Source organism: Bos indicus x Bos taurus, chromosome 18 (assembly GCF_003369695.1).
Source record: "Bos indicus x Bos taurus breed Angus x Brahman F1 hybrid chromosome 18, Bos_hybrid_MaternalHap_v2.0, whole genome shotgun sequence".
NCBI classification, from domain to species: domain Eukaryota; kingdom Metazoa; phylum Chordata; class Mammalia; order Artiodactyla; family Bovidae; genus Bos; species Bos indicus x Bos taurus.
The window spans coordinates 26,802,818-26,824,031 of record NC_040093.1 but is presented as its reverse complement, the minus strand read 5'-3'; the positions used below and the strand labels follow the sequence as shown (position 1 = coordinate 26,824,031).

Sequence of the window (21,214 nt, the reverse complement as noted above, 5' to 3'; positions counted from 1 at the left end):
CCATTTCCTTGTCTATAAAACAAAGGATAACTGTGACCTCCCTGAGGCCTGCCATCGAATAGGCGCTCATTCAGTGATCATGAGTTCCCCAGTGGGACAGTTCGTATCACCTTAGGGATTTCCAGTTGGCCCGGGTGTTTTCTGCCACACTCCCAGTAAAGTCTAGAGCACTTGGCTGCTGCTGTACCGTCAGTGAGAGAAAAAAAAAAAAAACAAAAAAAACCAAGGCTAAAAACAGCACAGACGGGCTTCCCTGGGGGCTCAGTGGTAAAGAATGCAAGACACATTGCAGAAGTGAGGCAAAGCAAGCTCTTTATTGGCTGGAACCCACCAGCGCCACACTGCACTCGTGTCCCCTCCACTCCTGTGCAGCTTTCCCCTCGTCCTTCCAGGCAGCTGCTCCTAGCCAGCCCCGCCTTAGTTGTTAGCGATGGTTTTCCGAACCCAGTCCAGAATGGAGGTCACCTTCACGTACACACCATACTCAGCCACAGCACAGCTCTTGTCAAAGCTCAGGATCCCGGCCGCATACCAGGTGTCGTCTTCCTTGTCGTGAACGACGAAGGCGCTGCCGGCGTCGCCATAGCAGGTGTCGTCCTGGTACTTGGACAGGCCGACGCAGAAGGTGTTCTCATTCAGTATGGGCTGCACCCCTACAGGGCTCTTAGCTGTCTTATTTTTAGGTGCGTCGACGCCCTCATAGTGTTTCACACACTTGTCTTGGTCAGCCACAGGCAGCATGACATACTTCAGATGCTCCGTAAAGTTGAAGTTTTCATTTCGCCCCCAGCCAGACACATAACCCACACGACCCACCTTCACATAATCTTTTGAAGGTAGGCAGATGGGCATTACTTTGTCATTGACAGGTACCTTCTGTCTGAGTTTGATGAGCCCAATGTCTACCTTGGAGTGGTCAGGGTGGAGAACCACCTTCTCCACCTCTACAAGCTGGTTCTTCCCCACATAGAGTCTTAAAGTAGGAGTGATGTCCTTTGCTTTTTTGTCACTACTGTGACCCAGGTAGAGATTTTTAGCTGTGGTGAGGAGCCATCGTTCATTGATGAGCGTGGCTCCCGAGATGAGGTTATGCTGGGAGACCATCTTGGCCTGCCAGGGAAAGCTGCCCTTGGCATCCAATGAGCCACCGATGATCCTCTGCACCTGGTCCACGGGGTGCTTGGGCTTCCCGCACACTGTTGAGAGCAAGACCATCATTAATAGGAGCGGGGTGTGAGTGTCCTCTGGGCCGGGAAACATAAAAACGCCAACTCTTGCCGCTGTCCAAAACTATCGCTCTTCATGTCTCCAGGGCTAGAAACATTTACATGCTTTGCCCGTACCTTCTGCTCCTCCCGTCCCCAATGTTTACAGTTTAAAATTATTTTTTTTTAATGTTCACATCACTAAAGCAGAGTTCTGTTTCCTGCTTTTCTGACTCACAAACAGCACTGAAATTTTCAAACCCCAGCTGCTGAACTCTAGGTATATTTAAGTGATTTATCACAACTAGAGGTCCACGATCCCTGAAATTCAGTGTAAGGACAAGGAGCTACCAAGGTTCCTTCTCTCTGAATAAATAGGGACATGAAGCAATGTTGGCCGGAACACAGGTTTTATAGATACTGCAGTCGAAACCCAGCAGGTTAGTGGTTCCACAGCCCAAGCAGCAGAAGAGGGTGGACAAAACCCTCTTGTTCCAGGAGGGAAAGGAGAGAGCACAGCCCCTCCTGGTGAGAGTCCTGACCCTCCTCCAGCCTGTTGTAGTACATTCCCATGGATTACGGTTTTGTTCTGCCCTCCCTCAACCTATTCTTCCTGCAGCTTGCTTTACCCTTGGCCCAGGGCTCTCCAGGTGGGCTCTCTATACAGAGTCCCCTGATCCTCTGTGGACAGTGTAGACAGTGGACTCGGTCAGTGCCTCGGAGGCCAGATGAACACATCCTTAGTGAACTTCAAGGGGCGGCGTCACCTGCGTGCGCACATCTCTGCCCAGCCACCTCTGGTGCCCCCGCTCCCTGTCCTTGGCTTGTGTGTGCCCAGAGGAAGCCTCATAGGGAGGATGTGCCTTGATGTTCCAATCAAGATGCTTGTCGTGCACCAACCCCTCAGTACCCACTTTCAGTCTGCTTCCCAGGCCCCTGGCTTCCTACCTGCCTCACATTCAGGGAGTTTCTGTCCAATGTTCTTATTTATCCACTGCTTCTTACTGTTAAAGGTGTACACTCCTGAAACAAAATGAAAGAATACAAGCTGAAAGGGACACTAGCTGGACCTAGCACTGGGAGCGAGCATATTTAAAGAGCAGAGTCAGAGAAATAGGAGGAAGGAGGGCCAGGGAGGGGGAGGAACAGAAGAGCTCGGTGCTAGAAGCCAAGTGCTGGGGGCCAGTGAAGCCCAGCAGACGGATGGTGGTCTAGGTGGCCGAGGCGATTGTGTCAAGGCAGTACAGGATTGGAATCAGGGTTCAAATCCTGACTTTCCCTCATACAGGCTACCTGAACTTGGGCAAATTTATCAACCTCTCTATGCCTCAGTTTCTTCAGAAGTGAAATGAGAATAATAATCCTCTCTTGGAAATTCCCTAGTGGTCCAGTGGTTAGGATTCCAACCTTCTAATTTGGGGGACACAGGTTCCATCCCTGGTCAGGAAGTTAAGTTCCCACAAGCTGTGCAACTTGGCAAAAATAAATAATAGTGTCTCCAGAGGGGTGTTGTGAGGACCTCGTGAGCAAATCTGTGGAGAAAACTACCCAGTGCGGGAGCGTTTGCGCTCACGAGTTGAGGGCTCCCTGCCATCATCACCATCACCATCCTGTTTTATATAGATCTCACCCTGAGATGGGTAGGCTACGTGGCATCTCCTCTGCTTAACAAGGAAGAAAACTCGAGGCTGAAGAGAGTTAATTTTCCCAAAAGGCCACAGCTGCCAGTGACAAAACCCTCATTAGAACCTGCATCTCCTGGCTCCAGAAAGCACATGCCCTTTCTGACCAGTTACCTTGGCTCCATCCCCCATGGAAGTGGAGGGACAGGAGGCATTCGTCTAGGCCTTACCATCTCCACAGGTGCGCAGTGTGTAATAGGGTTTGCACTGATAGCGAACCAAGTACTCCACGTAGCCATTTTCAATCTTGGGGGGCTCTGGGCAGCTGTCATCTGCAAAGGAAAAGAGGAAGAGAAGGTTCATATTGGGGAACAGCCCCTGGAGATGCGAAAAGTCAGAACAGAAGAAGCTGGTTTGCACATCAAACTCCCTCCCTCCCAGAAGGAGAGAGCACCAGCTCTTCCTGGTGATGGTTGAGTCCTGACCCATCTCCAGCCGCTTGTAGCACATTCCCACGGGTTGCGCTTTTGTTCTGCCCTCTCTCGACCTGTTCTTCCCGCAGCTTGCTTTACCCTTGGCCCAGGGATCTCTAGGTGGGCTCTCTGTACATACAGGGTTCCCTGATCCTCTGTGGAAGTGGATTCAGTCAGTGCCCAGGAGACCAGATGAATGCATCCCTAGTGAACTTTATGGGGAACCATCACCTGCCTGTGCACGTCTCTGCCCGGCCACCTGTGGTCCCCCAGTCCCTGTCCTCGACTGGTGTGTGCCCAGAGGAGGCCTCACAGGGAGGATGTTCCTTGAGGATGTTTCGATCAAGATACCTGCCATGCCCCAACCCCTCAGTACCCACTTTCAATCTGCTTCCCAGGCCTGACTTCCTACCTTCTTCACATTCAGGAAGTTGCTGTCCAATGTCCTTGTTTATCCATTGCTTATTGTTAAAAGTATACACCCCTGAAACAAAACGAAAAAAAAAAAATGAGCAAAAAGCTGGACCTAGCACTAGGAGAGAAGGTATTTAAAGAGCAGAGTCAGAGAAGTAGGAGCAGGGAGGGCGGGGGAAGAGGAGCAAGGGAGGAGCGCTATGCTAAAGCCAAGAGCTGCGGGCGCCAGTAAAGCCCAGCAGGACAGACAATGGTCAAGGTGACTAGCAGTCGTGGCAATAGTGGAGACTGTGTTGAGGCAGTCCGGGGTTGGGACAGGAGAACCCGAAGGTGTTCGCCCAGGCTTACCATTTCCAGCATGCAGTTTGTAATATTTGTCACACTGATAGCGAACCGAGTACTCCACATGGCTATTAGCAATCTCGGGGGCCTTTGGGCAGCTGTCGGCTGCAAAGGAAAACAGGAGGACAAGGTTCATTTTCAGAAACTGCCCCTAGAGACTGGAAAAGTCAGGAGAGAAGAAACAGCATATCAACCTCCCACACCCGAAATGGAAGCCCAGGAGAGATTGCTGGCTGGCTGGCTCCCCAATGTTCTTTACGATACTGAAAGACCAAAGATCAGGATAAGGAGCAATTGGATTTTCCCAGAGAGGATGCAGATCTGATGGGCCCAAGTGGGATGCAGCAGTGCGGCCAGGTACAGCCCTCGCCCAAAGGCAGACCTACCTGTGGCCTCACTGCCGGTTTCCACCGCGAGAAGCTGCCCGCAGAGCAGGAGAGTGATGACAGCTTGCAGGGCGCTGCAGAGAAGACAGAAAGGAGGGCGCTGCTGGTCTCCCCATTTAAACACACACACTCCCCGATCCTGTTACCTAGAGACCCCTCACCCACCCACATGCATACTTTAGCAGCTTCCCAGTCACAGAGGTTCCTGTGTGTTCTGTGCTGCTGGGAATTCTACAGCAGCTTCAGAGTAGAGCAAGCAAGATTAGGAAGGGATCGGGCCTCAGTGCGTAGCAGGATTCAGGAAACACTAAATTGTTTGCAACATATGAGCTCCTCAGCAAAGAGAAGCCTCCCTTGGAGTGGGAAGCACCCTGAGGTGCTGGGCTACGAGGATTCCACTAATGCATGTGGATATCTAGACGATGGGGTGGTGGTGGGGGTGGGGGGTTATCATTATGCTACTCTCTCTACTTTGGGGAAATTTTCATAATAAAACACTGATGTAGTTGTTTCTATTATTTTATGATAATTTGACTTCAGGAAGTCGTATAGCGAACTCCCAAATTCCAGAAGGTTACCTGGATGATAACTGAGTCCGTAAAAGCGTGCCTGTGCACATGGGCATCAGCACACAGGCCATACCCACCCGTGGACCATCTCCCTGGAAGATGGCAACTACTCAGAGATGGCTTGGTTAAGTTCCTAGTTTCATTATTTCAACATTTCAGAAAAAAAATTTTTCTGTTTTGATAAAATCTGAGTGCCTTGTGTCACTCAAATGTTTCACTTTTGGTCTTTCTCATTATACGTTTTTTTTTTTAATCTGCTAATAGGCATATTCAAAATGCCAGGGAGAACTCCCTGGCAGTCCAATGGTTAGGACTCAAAGCTTTCACTGCCTGGACCCAGGTTCAATCTCTGGTTGAGTAACTAAGATCCCGCATGCCATGTGGTGTGGCCAAAAAAGGGGGAAAAAACGTCTGGAGGCCTACCACAGGAGCTTCCCCACAAAGATGAAAACTTTATAATCTCAAGGAAAAAGCTATTCCTTAGAGAAAGTCACGTCTCATGGGAAAGACAGCACCACCTGAAAACATCACCTTTTATGGACATAGAAAAGCAGAGAATCTTTGCATAGTAAACCTTTACTCCCTATGTGTGTGCTCAGTCACCAAGTCATGCCCAACTCTTCGCGACCCCATGGACTGTAGCCCGCCAGGCTCCTCTGTCCTTGGGGTTTCCCAGGTAAGAATACCGGAGTAGGGTTGATCTCCTGGAGAAGGGGATGGCTTCTCCAGGAGATCTTCCCAACCTAGGGATCGAATCCTGCATTATCAGGCAGATTCTTTACCACTGAGCTGCCAGTGACACCCCAGAGAGAATGTTACAAAAAGAATAGTAGTATGGGCAGCACAGGAATACGGTGAGAACCGTGAAGCTGATGTGCAAATGAATGAAATTTGGAAAACAATGAGGTAATGACTGAAAGGACTGCTCCAAACTCATAATTCCTAGAAGTCAAGGACCAAGCTTTAATCCATTTCCAATATCTCCTCCAGAACCTTATGCAGCACATAGAACACAGAGGATCCTCTACAAACACGCTAATATTTGGAAGATAATTCTTCTTATAAATACAGGTTGAGCCTTGGTGCTTCCTGGCTCTAAAACCAAACACATGAGTAGATTCCCCCAGGCAAAGAAGAGTGAGATCCATCCTAAATAATCGGGAGTCAGAGCCAAGGACAGAACAAACCCTGAGAAGCTTTACGAGGATAAAACATTGTTTGCACGCTGTGCATCAGAAAGCAAACAAAGTCTATAATTTAGTCCATTTGCCTTATTTATCTTCGTTATATTTTTGCATTTCTCTTGTAGGCCTCTCCTGTACTCAGGCTGTCATGTAGATAAAAGATATATCCAAAGAAGGATGAAATAATCCAGAGAAAAGTGAGGGATAGGAGCAAACTGTGGACTCACCTCATCGTTGGTGTGTCTGGCTCTGGAAGAGCAGTGCCGTTGGGGGCACCTGCTGATGCTTTTATGTCCCCAGTATCTCACTCCACCCCCTTCTTCATTTTGTAATTGCTGTGTCTCCACACTTTGGCCTTATTAAGGTTACTCACATTTTCCAGTAACAAAGCCACAAACAACCTCCCTGTTAAAGAGTCCAGCTCTTGCTTCATGCTTGAGTTTCCCCTGGTGTTCTTCATGCTTGAGCCGAAGAATCCTGGCCACATCACTACCCCGTGCAGCTGCCAAAGGGTTTCCCGAAATGAGCCAGTGTGCAAGACTTGGGGAGGAACCGTCAATCTGAGTCTGTTTGTTCTGAATGCTTTTCAACACTGGACAAAGCCCTTCTTGGGGTTGTTTCAAATCCATTAGAGACACTCCTGCAACCTGGCTGAGACAGGGCTCTCAATTAAACATTTCCTTTTCACAATCATGTCCCCCACACTGTGTTGCCATCTCCCTGTTTTGCAAAGCTCTCCAACCTGAAATCAGTAAAATGTACTCATTGTATCTTCTCTGATTGCTTGTTCCAACAAATCACACAGAATGGATAAGGCTATAGTGTAGATGCAAACCATACTCAATGGCAGTGGTTATCATGGTTTTATTGTTGTCGTTGTTCAGTTGCTCAGTCGTGTCCAACTCTTTGCAACCCATGGACTACAGCACGCCAGGTTTCCCTGTCCTTCACTATCTCCTGGAGTTTGCTCAAACTCATGTCCATTGAGTCAGTGATGCCATCCAACCAGCTCATCCTCTGTTACCCTCTTCTCCTCCTGCCTTCAATCTTTCCCAGCATCAGGGTCTTTTCCAGTGAATCAGTTCTTTGCATCAGGTGGCCAAACTATTGGAGCTTCAGCTTCAGCATCAGTCCTTCCAATGAATATTTAGGGTTGATTTCCTTTAAGATTGACTGGTTTGATCTTCTTGCTGTCCACAGGACTCTCGAGAGTCTTCTCCAGCACCATAGTTCAAAAGCATCAGTTCTTTGGCACTCAGCCTTCTTTATGTTCCAACTGTGCAGACCTTGTTGGCAAAGTGATGTCTGTGCTTTTTAATATGCTGTCTAGATTTGTCAGAGCTTTTCTTCCAAGGAACAAGCGTCTTTTAATTTCACAGCTGCAGTCACTGTCCACAGTGATTTTGGAGCCCATGAAAATAAATTAAGTCTGTCACTGTTTCCATTGTTTCCCCATTTATTTGCCATGAGGTGATGGGACTGGATGCCATGATCTTAGTTTTTTTAATGTTGCATTTTAGGCTGATTTTCATTGTCCTCTTTCACCATCAAGAGGCTCTTTAATTCCTCTTCATTTTCTGCCATAAGGGTGCTGTCATATGCATATCTGAAGTTACTGATATTTCTCCTGGCAATCTTGATTCCATCTTGAGCTCCAGCCAGCCCGGCATTTCACATGATGTACTCTGTATGTCAGTTAAATAAGGTGACAATATACAGCCTTAATGTATTCCTTTCCAAATTTTAAACCAGTCAGTTGTTCCAGGTCCATTTCTAACTGTTGGTAACTGCAAATGTCTGCAGCTGAGTACTATTCAATTTTAATAATACTCATTTCATTTATAAAAGCCCAGTGGTTCTTAAAGTGTGCAGAAGAATCCCTCTGGGATATTTAAGGTGGTGCTGATATAATAGCAAAATAACTGGAAACAGCACAAATGTTTATCAATAGGAGAATGGCTAAATAATGTGTGATCTATTTGTATAACAAGATTACACAGCCATGAGAATGAATGAACTGTGAAAGAACATGGATAGTTTTATAAACATAATTTTTAAAGAGAACTTCAAGTTTCAGGAAACTATATTGTGAATAATACTGCTTTTATAGAGCTCAAAACCAAGCAAACTCAGTAATGGATTCTAAAATATGACACCAAAATCGCAAGCAGCAAAAAAAAAAAAAAAGGATAAGTTGGGCTTCATCAAAATTTAAAACTTTTATGCATCAAAAGATAATACCAAGAGAGTAAAAAGATAATCTACGAATAGAAGAAAATTTTTACAAATCATGTATCCAGTAAGGATTTACTGTCCAGACTATATAAAGAACTCTTACAGCAACAAAATGAAAAACAACCCAATTAAACATGAACAAATGATATGAATAAACATTTTTCCAATAAAGATATACAAAAATGATCAGCAAGTACATGAAAAATGGTCAACACTGTTGGAAAACGTCATTAAGGACATGCAAAATCGCAGGATACCAGCTTACACCTACAACAAGCATGTGCGTGTGCCGTCAGTCGTGTCCAACGCTTGATGACCTCAGCATGGCCCACCAGGCTCCTCGCCATGGAATTTTCCAGGCAAGGATACTGGAGCAGGTCGCCACTTCCTCCTCCAGGGGATCTTCTCAACCCAGTGATCAAACCCGCATCTCTTGCATCCCCTGCATTAGCAGGTTGGTGCTTTACCACTGAGCCACCTGGGAAGCCTCCACCTACAAGTATGGCTACAAATAAAAGAAAAAAAAATGTAAGTCTTGGCAAGAAGGTGGAGAAATTGGAACTCCCAGCCATTGCTGGTGGGAATGTAAAATGGAGTAGTATTTGGAAAGCCGTACGACAGTTCCTCAAAATCCTAACCTAGAATTATTAATACCATATGACCCAGTGATTCCACCTCTAGGTATTTAAGCCCAAAACAATTGAAAAGGGACTCAAACAGATTCTTGTACACCAGTGTTCATTGCAACATCATTCACAATATCCAAGGGTAGAAACAACTCAGATGTCCTTCAACAGATAAATGGATAAAAATACATACAGTGGAATATTGTTCACTTATAAGAACATCTGATATATGCCATGACATGAATAAACTTTGAAAATATTATGTGAAGTGAAAGAAACCAGAAACAAAAAACAAACACATGATTCCACTTGTATAAAATGTCTAGAAAAGGGAAAATCATCAAGGCAGAAAGTAGAATAGAGGTCACCAGGGGTGCAGGGGAGGGGTGTGTGCAGCAGGGGAAGGAAAGGGAAGATATTGCTTAATGGGTACAGAGTTTCTGCTTGGAATGATGAAAAAGTTTTGGAAACAGTGGTTGCACAACATTGCAAATACAATGAATGCCACTGAGTTGTATACTTCAAAACTGTTAAAATCAGAAATTTCATATTATATATATTTTATTACAATAACAAATTCAAAAAAAGTTAATGAACTTTTTCTTGGTCAATTAAAAAAAAAACAAGCAATACTAAACAATATAATGTTGAGGCATAGATACCAAGAAGACAAAAACTTTATTTTTAAAAATTTTAATAGAATGGAAAACACAAAATATAAAATATTACCTCTCGTAGGGAGGCAGAAGGAAGGCATAAGAGAGAGGCATGTTCAGTTCAGTTCAGTTCAGTTCAGTTGCTTTGTCGTGTGCGACTCTTTTCGACCCCATGAATCGCAACACACCAGGCCTCCTTGTCCATCACCAACTCCCAGAGTTTACTCAAACTTACGCCCATCGAGTCAGTGATGCCATCCAGCAATCTCATCCTCTGTCGTCCCCTTTTAGGTAAATATAAATACAAATACATTCTTGTTAATGATCCAGCTTTTGGACTGGGTAATGGGCTCATGAAAGTACATTTTATTGTGCTTTATTTTAAAAAAGATGTATCACACATATACACATATATCTCTCACATGCAGTATTTATGTGTTGTGCTTAGTCACTCAGTCATGTCCGACTCTTTGCAGCCCCATGGACTGTAGCCCACCAGGCTTCTCTGTCCATGGGGGTTCTCCAGGCAAGAATACTGGAGTGGGTTGCCATTCCCTTCTCCAAGAGATCTTCCCAACCCAGGGATTAAACCCAGGCCTCCCGTATTGCAGGCATCTGGATTCTTTACCCTCTGAGCCACCAGGGAATCAAATAACATTTAAGAATAAAAAGGTAGAGGAGTCACCTGATAGACTTAAGAAGCAGAGCCCAGCCCCTCCTTCCAGAGATGTGATTCGGCTGGTCTGAGTAGGGTCTGTGAATCTGCATTCTAAATGGCCATAACTTCTCCTGGCCTGCACTCACTTCCATGGTCTCGTGAAATGAGGCAGAGGCTTTCTCTTTGGGCTGCAGCTGCCTCTTGTAAGGGATCTAAAATGAAATATTTCTCACCACCACTATCAAAAATTCAGGTGCACAAAAATTTGCACTTCTCTTCCAAACAAAACCTAAACTCTGTTACACCAACCCCAACTCTGGGGTAACAAGGGAAATTTACAGCCTCCCTGCCCTGGGCATGTTTTATTAGCTTTAACAATAAGCTGCTTGACAGTAAAGCTGCTTCGAACATTCTTGCACATGTCTTTGGAGAAGGAAATGGCAACCCACTCCAGTGTTCTTGCCTGGAGAATCCCAGGGATGGGGGAGCCTGGTGGGCTGTCGTCTCTGGGGTCGCACAGAGTCGGACACGACTGAAGTGACTTAGCAGCAGCAGCACATGTCTTTCGGTGGATGCATTATTTCTCTTGGGTAAATACTTTGTTGTATTTAAACATTTAAAATAAATGGTGGGAATATATTTAGCTTTGATATTAATAGATACTACCAAACAGTTCTCCAGTATACACTCCCAACAGCAATATGACAAAGCTCTTATTGATCCATATCCTTGCCAACGCATTACAATTTTAGCCCTTCTGGTGCAGTGAAATATAATAATGGCTTTAATTTGCATTTCCTGAACATCAAATGATACGTACTCTTTTTTGTTTTCTTGTGGGTCCTTTTAGATATCCTCTCTGTGAAATGTCTTTGCTGATTTGATTTAGGAGTTTGTTTGTTTTTTTTTTTCTAAGATATTTTGAACACTCTCCTCTTCTGTTAGGTAAATGTATTGTCAATATCTTTCATTCTAAGACATGCCTTTTCACACTCTTTGTTGTGTATTTTGATGAATAGAAGTATAAGTAGTTCTGAATTTTAATAAGTCCTAATTTATCAGTTTTTTTAATTTTATGGTGAGTGCTTTTTTGTGTCCTGATAAGAAATCTTCACCTGTAAGATTATGACAATATTCTCTTTTTTTAAAAAATCTTTTTATTTTGTATTGGGGTATCAGATCAGATCAGTCACTCAGTCGTGTCCAACTCTTTATGACCCCATGAATTGCAGCATGCCAGGCCTCCCTGTCCATCACCAACTCCCGCAGTTCACTGAGACTCACGTCCAGTGATACCATCCAGCCATCTCATCCTCTGTTGTCCCCTTCTCCTCCTGCCCCCAATCCCTCCCAACATCAGGGTCTTTTCCAATGAGTCAACTCCTCGCATGAGGTGGCCAAAGTATTGGAGTCAGCTTTAGCATCAGTCCTTCCAATGAACACCCAGGACTGATTTTCTTTAGGATGGACTGGTTGGATCTCCTTGAGTCCAAGGGACTCTCAAGAGTCTTCTCCAACACCACAGTTGAAAAGCATTCTTCAAAATTCTTCAGTGCTCAGCTTTCTTCACAGTCCAACTCTCACATCCATACATGACCACAGGAAAAACCATAGCCTTGACTAGACAGACCTTTGTTGGCAAAGTAATGTCTCTGCTTTTTAATATGCTATTTAGGTTGGTCATAACTTTCCTTCCAAGGAGTAAGTGTCTTTTAATTTCATGGCTGCAGTCACCGTCTGCAGTGATTTTGGAGCCCCCAAAAATAAAGTCTGACACTGTTCCCACTGTTTCCCCATCTATTTCCCATGAAGTGATGGGACCAGATGCCATGATCTTCGTTTTCTGAATGTTGAGCTTTAAGACAACCTTTTCATTCTCCTCTTTCACTTTCATCAAGAGGCTTTTTAGTTCCTCTTCACTTTCTGCCATAAGGGTGGTGTCTGGTATTTTAGGTATTCCAAATTTATTCTTCTTCCTGAAGATTGTTCTGACTAACTACTCTAGGTGCTTTACATTTCATATAAATGTTGGTTTTTATTGGAGTATAGTTGATGTACAATGTTGTGTTAGTTTCTGCTGTAGAGCAAAGTGAATCAGTTGTACATATACATATATCCACTCTCTTTTAGGTTCTACTGCTATATAGATCATCACGGAGTATTGAGTAGAGTAGTGCTTATCAGTAGTCCTTATCAGTTATCTATTTTATACACAGTAGTGTGTATATGTCAATCCTAATCTTCCAATTCATCCCTCCCTTCCCCCTTGGTAACCTTAGGTTTGTTTTCTTCATCTGTGACTCTATTTCTGTCTTATAAATAGATTCATTTGTACCTTTTTTTTTTTTTAGATTCCACATATAAGTGCTATCATGTGATATTTGTATTTCTCTGACTTACTTCACTCAGAATAACAATCTCTAGAACCATGTGTGTTGCTGCAAATAGTAGTATTTCGTTCTTTTTCTGGCTGAGAATATTCCACTGTATATACATAAGCCATGCCTCCTTATCCATTCCTCTGTCGATGGCCCTTTAGCGTGCTTCCATATCCTGCTGCTGCTGCTGCTAAGTCGCTTCAGTCGTGTCCGACTCTGTGCGACCCCATAGATGGCAGCCCACCAGGCTCCCCTGTCCCTGGGATTCTCCAGGCAAGAACACTGGAGTGGGTTGCCATTTCCTTCTCCAATGCATGAAAGTGAAAAGTGAAAGTGAAGTCACTCAGTCGTGTCCGACTCTTAGCGACCCCATGGACTGCAGCCCACTAGGCTCCTCCTTCCACGGGATTTTCCAGGCAAGAGAACTGGAGTGGGGTGCCATTGCCTTCTCCTAGTTACTGTAAATAGTGCAGCAATGAACACTGAGGCACATGAGTTTTTTCAAATTATGATTTTCTCTGGATATAGGCCCAGGAGTGGGATTGCTGGATCCTATGGCACCTCTATTTTTACTATTTTAAGGAACCTCTATACTGTTCTCCATAGTGGCTATACCAATTTACTTTCCCACCAACAGTGTAAGAGGCTTCCTTTTTCTCCACAGCCTCTCCAGCATTTAGTTTGTAGATTTTTTTGGTGATGGCCATTCTGGTGGTCGTGAGGTGATACCTCATTGTAGTTTTGATTTGCAGTTCTCTAATAATTAGTCATGTTGAACATCTTTTCATGTGCCTCTTGGCCACCTGTGTATCTTCTTTGGAAAAATGTCTATTTATATCCTCTGTCCATTTCTTGATTGGGTTGTTTGGTTTTTTGATAATGAGCTGCATGTGCTGTTTCTGTATTTTAGAGGTTAATTCCTTGTTAGTCACTTCATTTGCAGATATTTTCTCCCATTTTGTGTGATGTCTTTTCATTTTGTTTGTGGTTTCTTTTGCTGTGCAAAAGGTTTTAAGTTTAATTAGTTCTCACTTGTTTATTTTGCTTTTATTTTCATTACTCTTAAGCAGATCAAAAAAGATCTTGCTATGATTTCTTGCACCTCTTTCACTAGATTTACTACCAAGTATTTGATTATTATGCTGTCATAACTGATATTTTCATTTAATGTGCTGTTTATTACTAATATAAAAAACAATTTTCAAGTACTGACCTTGTATCCAGCAACTTTGGTAAACTCACTAATTAAATCTAATGTTTTGATTAATGTTCTACATTTTTCGGAACACAGTCATGCTATTTGCCAATAATGGCTCTTTTACCTCTTCTTTTCTAATCTTTAACTTTTAAACCTTATTTCTTTTTCTCACTTTATTGCACTAACTAGGATTTTCATTACACTGTTACCTAAGTGGTAAGTGGACATCCTAGTCTTGTTCCCAAGCCCAAGGAGGCAAAAAGCATTCAAAATTTCACTCTTAAGTTAGTTGTAGACTTGTTTTGTTTTGAGGTTAGTTTTGTTTTGTTTTGGCTTTTAAATATCCTTTATAAGATTATGGAAGTTTCATTCTAGTCTCAGTTTGTTGAAATGGGCTTTTTTTTTTTTTTTTTTTAACATAAAGAGATACCAAATGCTTTTTCTTTTTTTAATTAATTTATTTTAATTGGAGGGTAATTACTTTACAATATTGTAGTGGTTTTTGCCATACATTGACATGAATCAGCCATGGGTTTACATGTGTCCCCCATCCTGAACCCCCCTCCCATCTCCTTCCCTATCCCATCTCTCAGGGTCATCCCAGTGCACTGGCCCTGAGCGCCCTGTCTCATGCATCGAACCTGGACTAGTGATCTATTTCACATATGGTAATATACATGTTTCAATACTATTCTCTCAAATCATCCCACCCTCACTTTCTCACACAGGATCCAAAAGTCTGTTCTTTACATCTGTGTCTCTTTTGCTGTCTTGCATATAGGGTCATAATTACCATATTTCTAAATTCCATATATATGCATTTCATCCACCTCATTAGAACTGATTCAAATGCATTCTTTTTAATAGCCGAGTAATATTCTATTGTGTATATGTACCACAGTTTTCTTATCCATTTGTCTGCCAATTTACATCTAGGTTGATTCCATGTCCTAGCTATTGTAAACAGTGCTATGATGAACATTGGGGTACACATGTCTTTTTCAATTCTGGTTTCCTCGGTGTGTATGCCCAACAGTGGGATTGCTGGGTCATATGGCAGTTCTATTTCCAGTTTTTTAAGGAGTTTCCACACTGTTCTCCATAGTGGCTGTACTAGTTTGCATTCCCACCAACAGTGTAAGAGGGTTCCCTTTTCTCTGCACCCTCTACAGCATTTATTGTTTGTAGACTTTTTGATAGCAGCCATTCTGACTGGCATGAGATGGTACCTCATTGTGGTTTTGATTTGCATTTCTCTGATAATGAGTAATGTTGAGCATCTTTTCATGTTTGTTAGCCATCTGTATGTCTTCTTTGGAGAAATGTATATTTAGTTCTGTACAGTTCTTCTGTGTATTCTTTCCATCTCTTCTTAATATCTTCTGCTTCTGTTAGGTCCATATCATTTCTGTCCTTTATTGAGCCCATCTTTGCATGAAATGTTCCTTTGGTGTCTCTAATTTTCTTGAAGAGATCTCTAGTCTTTCCCATTCTGTTGTTTTTCTCTGTTTCTTTGCATTGATCGCTGAAGAAGGCTTTCTTATCTCTTCTTGCTATTCTTTGGAACTCTGCATTCAGATGTTTATATCTTTCCTTTTCTCCTTTGCTTTTCACCTCTCTTCTTTTCACAGCTATTTGCAAGGCCTCCCCAGACAGCCATTTTGCTTTTTTGCATTTCTTTTCCATGGGGATGGTCTTGATCCCTGTCTCCTGTACAATGTCACGAACCTCATTCCATAGTTTATCAGGCACTCTATCTATCAGATCTAGGCCCTTAAATCTATTTCTTACTTCCACTGTATAATCATAAGGGATTTGATTTAGGTCATACCTGAATGGTCTAGTGGTTTTCCCTACTTTCTTCAATTTAAGTCTGAATTTGGCAATAAGGAGTTCATGATCTGAGCCACAGTCAGCTCCTGGTCTTGTTTTTGCTGACTGTATAGAGCTTCTCCATCTTTGGCTGCAAAGAATAGAATCAATCTGATTTCGGTGTTGACCATCTGGTGATGTCCATGTATAGAGTCTTCTCTTGTGTTGTTGGAAGAGGGTGTTTGTTATGACCAGTGCATTTTCTCGGCAAAACTCTATTAGTCTTTGCCCTGCTTCATTCCGTATTCCAAGGCCAAATTTGCCTGTTATTCCAGGTGTTTCTTGACTTCCTACTTTTGCATTCCAGTCCCCTATAATGAAAAGGACATCTCTTTTGGGTGTTAGTTCTAAAAGGTCTTGTAGGTCTTCATAGAACCGTTCAACTTCAGCTTCTTCAGCGTTACTGGTTGGGGCATAGACTTGGATTACTGTGATATTGAATGGTTTGCCTTGGAAATGAACAGAGATCATTCTGTCGTTTTTGAGATTGCATCCAAGTACTGCATTTCAGACTCTTTTGTTGACCATGATGGCTACTCCATTTCTTCTGAGGGATTCCTGCCCGCAGTAGTAGATATAATGGTCATCTGAGTTAAATTCACCCATTCCAGTCCATTTCAGTTCGCTGATTCCTAGAATGTCAACATTCACTCTTGCCATCTTTTGTCTGACCACTTCCAATTTGCCTTGATTCGTGGACCTGACATTCCAGGTTCCAGAAAAGATCTTCATGACCCAGATAATCACGATGGTGTGATCACTCACCTAGAGCCAGACATCCTGGAATGTGAAGTCAAGTGGGCCTTAGAAAGCATCACTACAAACAAAGCTAGTGAGGTGATAGAATTCCAGTTGAGCTATTTCAAATCCTGAAAGATGATGCTGTGAAAGTGCTGCACTCAATATGCCAGCAAATTTGGAAGACTCAGCAGTGACCACAGGACTGGAAAAGGTCAGTTTTCATTCCAATCCCAAAGAAATGCAATGCCAAAGAATGCTCAAACTACCGCACAGTTGCACTCATCTCACACGCTTGTAAAGTAATGCTCAAAATTCTCCAAGCCAGGCTTCAGCAATACATAAACTGTGAACTTCTTGATGTTCAAGCTGGTTTTAGAAAAGGCAGAGGAACCAGAGATCAAATTGCCAATATCCACTGGATCATGGAAAAAGCAAGAGAGTTCCAGAAAAACATCTATTTCTGCTTTATTGACTATGCCAAAGCCTTTGACTGTGTGGATCACAATAAACTGTGGAAAATTCTGAAAGAGATGGGAATACCAGGCCACCTGACCTGCCTCTTGAGAAATCTGTATGCAGGTCAGGAAGCAACAGGTAGAACTGGACATGGAACAACAGACTGGTTCCAAATAGGAAAAGGAGTACGTCAGGCTGTATATTGTCACCCTGTTTATTTAATTTATATGCAGAGTACATCATGAGAAATGCTGGACTGGAAAAAACACAAGCTGGAATCAAGATTGCCAGGAGAAATATCAATAACCTCAGATATGCAGATGACATCACCCTTATGGCAGAAAGTAAAGAGGAACTAAAAAGCCTCTTGATGAAAGTGAAAGTGGAGAGTGAAAAAGTTGGCTTAAAGCTCAACATTCAGAAAATGAACATCATGGCATCTGGTCCCATCACTTCCTGGGAAATAGATGGGGAAACAGTGGGAACAGTGTCAGACTTTATTTTTCTGGGCTCTAAACTCACTGCAGATGGTGACTGCAGCCATGAAATTAAAAGACGCTTACTCCTTGGAAGGAAAGTTATGACCAACCTAGATAGCATATTAAAAAGCAGAGACATTACTTTGCCAACAAAGGTCTGTCTAGTCAAGGCTATGGTTTTTCCTGTGGTCATGTATGGATGTGAGAGTTGGACTGTGAAGAAAGCTGAGTGCCGAAGAATTGATGCTTTTGAAGTGTGGTGTTGGAGAAGACTCTTGAGAGTCCCTTGGACTGCAAGGAGATCCAACCAGCCCATTCTGAAGGAGATCAGCCCTGGGATTTCTTTGGAGGGAATGATGCTGAAGCTGAAACTCCAGTACTTTGGCCACCTCATGCGAAGAGTTGACTCATTGGAAAAGACTCTGATGCTGGGAGGGATTGGGGGCAGGAGGAGAAGGGGATGACAGAGGATGAGATGGCTGGATGGCATCACTGACTCGATGGACGTGAGTCTCAGTGAACTCCGGGAGTTGGTGATGGACAGGGAGGCCTGGCGTGCTGCGATTCATGGGGTTGCAAAGAGTCGGACACGACTGAGCGACTGCTCTGATCTGATATTTAGTTCCTTGGCCCATTTTTTCATTGGGTCATTTATTTTTCTGGAATTGAGCTGCATGAGCTGCTTATATATTTTTGAGATTAATTCTTTGTCAGTTGGTTCATTTGCTTTTATTTTCTCCCATTCTGAAGGCTGTCTTTTCACCTTGTTTATAGTTTCCTTCATTGTGCAAAAGGTTTTAAGTTTAATTAGGTCCCATTTGTTTATTTTTGCTTTTATTTCCATAACTCTGGGAGGTGGGTGATAGAGGATCCTGCCGTGGTTTATGTCAGAGAGTGTTTTGCCTATGTTTTCCTCTAGGAGTTTTATGGTTTCTGGTCTTACATTTAGATCTTTAATCCATTTTGAGTTTATTTTTGTGTATGGTGTTAGAAAGTGTTCTAGTTTCGTTCTTTTACAAGTGGTTGACCAGTTTTCCCAGTACCACTTGTTAAAGAGATTATCTTTTCTCCATTATATATTCCTGCCTCCTTTGTCAAAGATAAGGTGTCCATAGATGGGTGGATTTGTCTCTGGGCTTTCTATTTTGTTCCATTGATCTATATGTCTGTCTTTGTGCCAGTACCATACTGTCTTGATGACTATAGCTTTGTAGTATAGTCTGAAGTCAAGCAGGTTGATTCCTCTAGCCCCATTCTTCTTTCTCAAGATTGCTTTGGCTATCTAAGGCTTTTTGTATTTGCATACAAATTGTGAAATTATTTGTTCTAGTTCTGTGAAAAATACTGTTGGTAGCTTGATAGGGATTGCATTGAATCTATAGATTGCTTTGGGTAGTATACTCATTTTCACTGTATTGATTCTTCTGATCCATGAACATGGTATATTTCTCCATCTATTTGTGTCATCTTTTATTTCTTTCATCAATGTTTTATCATTTTCTATATATAGGTCTTTAGTTTCTTTAGGTAGATTTATTCCTAAATATTTTATTCTTTTTGTTGCAATGGTGAATGGAATTGTTTCCTTAATTTTTCTTTCTGTTTTCTCATTGTTAGTGTATAGGAATGCAAGGGATTTCTGTGTGTTAATTTTATATCCTGCCACTTTACTATATTCATTGATTAGCTCTAGTAATTTTCTGGTGGAGTCTTTAGGGTTTTCCACGTAGAGGATCATGTCATCTGCAGTGAGAGTTTTACTTCTTCTTTTCCAATCTGGATTCCTTTTATTTCTTTTTCTGCTCTGATTGCTGTGGCTAAAACTTTCAAAACTATGTTGAATAGTAGTGGTGAGAGTGGGCACCCTTGTCTTATTCCTGACTTTAGGGAAAATGCTTTCAGTTTTTCACCATTGAGGATAATGTTTGCTGTGGGTTATATGGCTTTTATTATGTTGAGGTATGTTCCTTCTATGCCTGCTTTTTGGGGGGGGGGGGTGGTTTATCATAAATGTTGAATTTTGTCAAAGGCTTTCTCTGCATCTATTGAGATAATCATATGGTTTTTATCTTTCAATTTGTTAATGTGTATCACATTTACTGATTTGTGAATATTGAAGAATCCTTGCATCCCTGGGACAAAGCCCACTTGGTCATGATGTATGATCTTTTTAATATATTGTTGGATTCTGTTTGCTAGAATTTTGTTGAGGATTTTTGCATCTATGTTCATCAGTGATATTGGCCTGTAGTTTTCTTTTTTTGTGGCATCTTTGTCTGGTTTTGGTATTAGGGTAATAGTGGCCTCATAGAATGAAATTGGCAGTTTACCTTCCTGTGCAATTTTCTGGAAGTGTTTGAGTAGGATAAGTGTTAGCTCTTCTCTAAATTTTTGGTAGAATTCACTTGTGAAGCCATCTGGGCTTTTGTTTGTTGGAATATTTCTGAATACAGTTTCAATTTCTGTGCTTGTGATGGGTCTGTTAAGATTTTCTATTTCTTTCTGGTTCAGTTTTGGGAGGTTATACTTTTCTAAGAATTTGTCCATTTCTTCCAAGTTGTTCATTTTATTGGCATACAGTTGCTGATAGTAGTCTCTTATGATCCTTTGGAGACTCTTGGAGGGCACAAACAAAACCTTGTGTGCACCAGGACCCAGGAGAAAGGAGCAGTGACCCCACAAGAAACTGACCCAGACATGCCCACGAGTGTCCAGGAATCTCCAGCGGAGGCATGGGTCAGTGGTGGCCTGCTGCAGGGTCAGAGGCACTGAGTGTAGCAGGGAGTGCCTGGGACCTTTTGAAGGAGGTCACCATTATCTTCATTACCTCCACCATAGTTTGGCCTCAGGTCAAGCAATAGGGAGGGAACACAGCCCTGCCCATCAACAGAAAACTGGATTAAAGATTTACTGAACATGGCCCTGCCCATCAGAACAAGACTCAGTTTCTCCCTCAGTCAGTCTCTCCCATCAGGAAGCTTCCATAAGCCTCTTATCCTTATCCATCAGGGGGCAGACAGAATGAAATCCACAATCACAGAAAAAGAACCAAACTGATCATGTGGACGACAGCCTTGTCTAGCTCAATGAAACTATGAGCCATGCCAAGACAGACAGGTCATGGCAGAGAATTCTGACAAAATGTGGTCCACTGGAGAAGGGAATGGCAAACCATTTCAGGATTCTTGCCTTGAGAACCCCATAAACAGTATAAAAAGGCAAAAAGATATGACACTGAAAGATGAAACGCCCCAGGTCGGTAGGTACCCAATATGCTACTGGAGAACAGTGGAGAAATAACTCCAAAAAGAATGAAGAGACAGCCAAAGCAAAAACAACACCCAGTAGTGGATGTGATGGGTGATGGAAGTAAAGTCTGATGCTGTAAAGAGCAATATTGCATAGGAACCTGGAATGTTAGGTCCATGAATCAAGGCAAATTGGAAGTTGTCAAACAGGAGATGGCAAGAGTGAACACTGACATTTTAGGAATCAGTGAACTAAAAGTTCTGTTATTAAGTACATACAAATTTAGGTTTAAATTGACTCTATGTCATTATGAAATATCCTGTTTATCTAGTAATTCTTCTTGCCATGAAGTCTCTTTGTCCCCTGTTACTCAAGGCACACCAGCTCTCTTTTGGTTAGTGTTTTTGTGCTATATATTTTTCTATTTACCATATAATTGGTATTTGATTTTTTAATCAATTCTGACATTCT

The 21,214-nt window shown here is 42.6% G+C and overlaps 1 protein-coding gene across 1 annotated transcript; it reads right to left on the bottom strand.

Moving 5' to 3' along the window:
* Positions 1-295: 295 nt before the first annotated feature.
* On the bottom strand, positions 296-6,534 carry LOC113876645 (haptoglobin). Its single transcript, XM_027516099.1, has 7 exons — positions 6,423-6,534; positions 4,443-4,516; positions 4,063-4,161; positions 3,713-3,784; positions 3,058-3,159; positions 2,154-2,228; positions 296-1,196 (listed from the first exon to the last, which is right to left on the bottom strand). The coding sequence occupies exons 1-7, from the start codon at positions 6,425-6,427 to the stop codon at positions 418-420; spliced, it is 1,206 nt and encodes a 401-aa protein (XP_027371900.1). The 5' UTR covers positions 6,428-6,534; the 3' UTR covers positions 296-417.
* Between the last annotated feature and the right edge of the window lie 14,680 nt (positions 6,535-21,214).